A 5498-nucleotide genomic window follows, 5' to 3' on the forward strand; every position below is an offset into this window, starting at 1 on the left:
GGACATTAAGTGTGAAACTGAATAATATTAGCAGAAGTGTCCGGTTATTCTGCACCAGTAGCCTAGGTGTTTCCTGAGGAAGCCAATAATAATTTTATAGACGCAAAATGTACTAAATGTGCAAAATGAACTAATAGCCTGGGTTATATGTTGGATGTTATGTATTTACCATTAGTATATCGCCTCATGAACATAACACGCAATTAGGCGAAAAAGTCCCTTGGAGCTTTGTGCCAGTTTCTGATCATTATCAAACAGCAGCTTGACATGAATCTAGTTCTATGACGTTAATATTTCGTGAGGTAGGGCAGTAGCCCACAATATGAAGTTGGATATGCACACCCTCAGTCTCAAAACTAAACTTTGCTGATGTCTCTCGCGAGTGTGTGTGAGAGAGTGAGAGCCAGACAGGCACACGCAGAGACAGCGAGAGAGAGAGAGAGAGAGAGAGAGAGAGAGAGAGAGAGAGAGAGAGAGAGAGAGAGAGAGAGAGAGAGAGAGAGAGAGATCTTACGTCACGAACAACAACCAATGAAGCTGTGGAGCGCTCTATAAAGCAAGTGCCCATTCTCTCTTTTGGGGACACTTAGAGAATAAACTAGGTAATAAACTTAATAAACAACACCATCCGGTAAACTTCAAGGGAAACTTTACTAACTTTATCACTCTCAAAGAACTTGTTGGACTGCAGCAAGACGCTTCTTTTGCCCTGCTACTAAGGTAAGATTAATTTATGCAGATGGTCATTGAATAATTATATAGCTAAGCAGACAATATCAAAGGTTAGAGAAAAGTTCTGTTTATGTTTTGCAAACATAAATTATACTGTTCATGAGTAGGATCTTGTTCCTTAAAAAAATATTTTTAAGACTGTTTTATTCATAGGCTTTCTGCCTGTTGTAGTGAGTCAGTGATGAACTGTAAAGTTACTAAGAACTGTATTGCAGCATCTAAGTGGCAGATAGTCAAATCAACACAAGACATGCTGGTTTACACTCATAAGTTAGTGGTGCATGTATGGAACATGCTGCACAACAGTTCTCCATGCCTTCACTACTCTACTAACGCTCCGCCTGTTTAATTTGCAGGTTGTATAAAGCCCCCCCAAAAAAAGAAAAAAAAAAAAAAAGCAGCTGTCATTATGGCACTAATGATACTGCCGTTCATTGGCTCTGTGTCAGTGTCTGAGAGTTTGGTGGCCATGACAACAATATGTCTGGTTTACCTGATCCTCAAACGTCTCCACATTGATATTCCTGCGGGCCTGCGTCGGCTTCCAGGTCCAAAGCCCCTGCCCATCATTGGAAATGTGCTTGAAGTGGGCAGCAGGCCCTACCTCAGTCTTACAGCCATGAGCAAGCGCTATGGCCCAGTCTTTCAGATCCAGATTGGCATGCGTCCCGTGGTTGTGTTGAGTGGCAGTGAAATGGTTCGACAGGCTCTCATCAAGCAGGGAGAGGACTTTGCTGGCAGACCTGACCTGTATAGCTTCCAGTTCATCAATGATGGAAAGAGTCTGGCCTTCAGCACAGACCAGGCTGGTGTCTGGCGTGCCCGTCGAAAGCTGGCCATGAGCGCCCTTCGCTCTTTCGCAATCGTGGAGGGCACAACCCCAGAGTACTCCTGTGTGCTGGAGGAACACATCTGTAAGGAGGGAGAGTACCTGGTCAAACAGCTCAAAATTGTCATGGAGACTGACGGCAGCTTCGACCCCTTCCGCCACATTGTTGTGTCTGTTGCCAATGTGATCTGTGGAATGTGCTTTGGCCGACGTTACAGCCATGATGACCAGGAGCTGCTCAGCTTGGTGAACCTCAGTGATGAGTTTGGACAGGTTGTGGGCAGCGGCAACCCTGCAGACTTCATGCCAATTCTTCGTTTCCTGCCAAGTGCAACCATGAAGAAGTTTGTCGACATCAATGACCGCTTCAACAACTTTGTACAAAAGATTGTCAGTGAGCACTATGCCACCTTTAACAAGGTACGTAGCACACTAATTCATCAATAAGACTGCATTTAGTTCATTCTTCTACCACATTTTCTGTCATAATTTAGAAATTTGATACAAATGACAATGAAATTTACTTTTTTTTTGTTCCTCTTTTAGTGAACTTAACTTGAGATTAAAGCTTGTGCAATTGTGTGTTTTCAGGACAACATTCGTGACATCACTGACTCCCTGATTGATCACTGTGAGGACAGGAAGTTAGATGAGAACTCCAATGTTCAGATGTCAGATGAGAAGATTGTAGGCATTGTCAATGACCTGTTTGGAGCCGGTAAGTTGAATTTCTCTACAGGTGAATGATCATACATGAACACAACATGAAAATATGAAAAAAAAAAAAAAAAAACAATATTATGTTTGTCTATCAGGTTTTGACACCATCAGCACTGCCCTGTCATGGTCTGTGATGTACTTGGTGGCTTACCCGGAGATCCAGGAAAGGCTTTACCATGAACTGAGTAAGTGCAGCTAACTACTTTTCATTAAACTCTGAAATAACTCATCAACAGGGCTGCCACAGTCTTAGTAAATTAGTAAACTCGTGGAATTAGGGTCTGTGTCAGAGGGGCAATTTATAGTTTTGGTTCAGTTAGGTTTTACATGAGATACGTCTTATGATATAGTAAACATATAGCTGGCACCTTTGATGAGCACTAGATATAAAGAGTTCATTTTTCATACTGGCACTTCATACTGGTGCAAAATTGTGGTGGACAATAGAAGAATGGTAAGGTAATAAAACAAAGTTTGTTGACATACCAACTAAATCGTTTATTTAATGTATATGTGAAATCCTGACTGTTTAAGTCAAGGAGTTTAAGTGTGATATCTTTGGTCTGAGTGAGAACTAGACATCACTACCACAATGCAATTCCCAATTTATTGCTTCCTAATACTCAATGGATTGTCATTGTTTTCTACCAGAGGACAAAGTGGGATTGGACCGCACTCCTCTTCTTTCTGATAAACCAAACCTACCTCTCCTGGATGCCTTCATCCTTGAGCTCTTCCGTCACTCTTCGTTCCTGCCATTCACCATCCCACACTGGTGAGGTTCACTTGTAGTAGAATAACATAGTATATGTCATTTAGTACACATTTTCATGTCTAGGACATAGGTGACACAAATATACCAGGGACTCACTCTACACCCTCTCTGTTTCAGCACCACAAAAGACACATCTCTAGATGGCTACTTCATCCCCAAAGACACCTGTGTCTTCATCAATCAGTGGCAGGTCAACCATGACCCGTAAGTATCGGGGCTTTCTCTTCTCCTTTAGATATTTTTTAATCCGGAGGAAGTTGACTAACAACACCTGGATGCCGCTCTCTATAGATACACTCTTCTACTGGTGGCCACTGAGAGGTGGAAGATTAAATGACTTGCTCAAGCGCACCCCAGTGGTAGCTGTAGAGAGAGAGCATAGCAGTTCTTATTCACTTTCCACACCCTATGTCCCAGACTATTCAGGGATTTCAAACATCCATCTAATCACTGATCACTGCAACTGAAACCTGCCTTTCTAATCTCTAACATATTTGTGCAGCTTATCTTATTTCTTCATTCTATGTACTTTGCAGTGAGCTGTGGAAAGATCCGTCTTCCTTCAGTCCAGAGCGTTTCCTGAGCGCTGATGGCACTGAGCTCAACAAGCTGGAGGGGGAGAAGGTGATGGCCTTTGGCTTGGGTAAGCGGCGTTGCATCGGTGAGGTCATTGCACGAAATGAAGTCTTCCTTTTCTTGGCAATCCTCATCCAGCGGCTTCGCTTCCGAGCACTGCCTGGGGAACCACTGGACATGACCCCGGAATACGGTCTTACAATGAAGCACAAACGTTGCCAGCTGAAAGCCACCGTACGACAAAGGAATGAGGAGTGACACTATTTATAAGCTATAGAGCCAATACAGATAGTAGGCTATAGGTTGACTCTAAGGTGGTGAGAGTCACAGTCACGTGAAAAGCCAGTGGAAGAGGATGCAACCTCCTCTGAAGTGAAGAGACTGGATGCCAAATTTGATTTGAGAGTTATAGCAGCATTGAAGCAAATAACTGAAATGGGCTTGTTTTGGATTGTAATATAATTAGATGTTGAAGTTTCCTTGAAAATGTCTTTGTTTTTAGTTTGCTAAGAGATTTCCTCTTTTCTCAAGATTGTTGGTATTTCTCTTGGAAGTACTAGGGTAGACTAGGTTTTCATCTACCTGCTTGTCTGTAAACTAATCTGCTACTATCCAGATGCTGTAAATCATCTAATACCAGAGACTAAGCTGAAATGGTTCCACTTTGGGATGTGTGTGTGTGTGTGTGTGTGTGTGTGTGTGTGTGTGTACACATTTATATGTATATTATTATTTTTTAATCACATTGGCATTATAATAAAGTGCCACCAAATTTTTACTTCTGTGGCTCATTTTAAGAAAAATATACATGAAATGCTCACTCACATGATCACCGAACTCTGAACTGAACAGACAGAAAATTATCTTACCTGATGGATACCATTTACACTTGTTATAATTTTTGTTGCATTATATTTTGGATGTAAGACACTGAAGCTATATTTGCATCCCAAAATGTGATTTTGTGTTTATATTAAGTATTTGTATTTTGTAAAGTTAAATTTTATGTGCTTGCATTATATATATATATATACATGAAGTGTTTCTGTGCAGTAGTCAGGACACCAAAAGTTGAATGACTTCTTTGAATACATTACATTTTTGAATTCCAATTTCTGGTTTAGTAATTTTGTGACATCTAACAAAGGATCTGTGTACAGTGCATCTTTCTATCAGTCGCAGAAATAAAATAACATAGAAACATGTTGCAGTGATAATCTAGTCCCTTTATTTGCTTCGTGGAAAATGCCACATACAATTCACAATCCACAAATGTGGATCCATTTTTGAGTCATGAACTCTTGCATGAACTGATTTAAACTTAAGGGTGAAAAAAAAATCATAACAAACCCACGTGGAGCGTTAAGGAAATGACGTATCATAGCAACCCGGAAAGCAGCAGAAGCAAATAGAGCCAGTAAAAGGAGTAAAAGTGTGGCAAACGTCAGTTTTTCGACTTGACTTCTTTACAGCATTAATCGCCTAGTTGGATTGGTTTATATCTGGTTGAAACTACCCGGGCTGGGTTTGCTCAGACCGCCTCCAGGAGTAAGAGTCCACCAACAAGTAAGCCGGCTAACAACGGCTAGCAAAGGTAGCTAACGTTAACGATAGGTGGAAAGTTAGTTAGCTAAATCACAGCGAGCTATAGACCGTCAGAGTCCTGAGGGATATTTATAAGTGCTTTGTGTGTGTACCTTTCACCCACAGTTGTCTAAATGCTAACGTTATTATCGTATGAATTTTATATTTTAACTTATTATGCCAGCCGTTTAAACTAGAAAATACTCCCCGCAACATTTAAAAGCACTGTCGTCTTGCTCATCGACAAACATTGGCTACACTGGTCAAGTTGACAGATACAAA

General features: G+C 41.1%; 1 protein-coding gene across 1 annotated transcript; it reads left to right on the forward strand.

The window, feature by feature from the left end:
- Window positions 1-580: 580 nt before the first annotated feature.
- cyp1a (cytochrome P450, family 1, subfamily A) lies at window positions 581-4835 on the forward strand. The gene is made up of 7 exons (XM_030079709.1): window positions 581-720; window positions 1089-1981; window positions 2153-2279; window positions 2377-2466; window positions 2933-3056; window positions 3174-3260; window positions 3593-4835. The coding sequence occupies exons 2-7, from the start codon at window positions 1142-1144 to the stop codon at window positions 3888-3890; spliced, it is 1566 nt and encodes a 521-aa protein (XP_029935569.1). The 5' UTR covers window positions 581-720; window positions 1089-1141; the 3' UTR covers window positions 3891-4835.
- Window positions 4836-5498: the final 663 nt, after the last annotated feature.

Source organism: Myripristis murdjan, chromosome 3 (assembly GCF_902150065.1).
Source record: "Myripristis murdjan chromosome 3, fMyrMur1.1, whole genome shotgun sequence".
NCBI lineage: Eukaryota > Metazoa > Chordata > Actinopteri > Holocentriformes > Holocentridae > Myripristis > Myripristis murdjan.

Coding starts and splice junctions, on each gene's coding strand:
- cyp1a (XM_030079709.1), top strand. CDS start 1,142: ATGGCACTAATGATACTGCCGTTCATTGGCTCTGTGTCAGTGTCTGAG. Junction 2,467..2,932: donor AAGGCTTTACCATGAACTGA/GTAAGTGCAGCT, acceptor GTTTTCTACCAG/AGGACAAAGTGGGATTGGAC. Junction 3,261..3,592: donor TGGCAGGTCAACCATGACCC/GTAAGTATCGGG, acceptor TGTACTTTGCAG/TGAGCTGTGGAAAGATCCGT.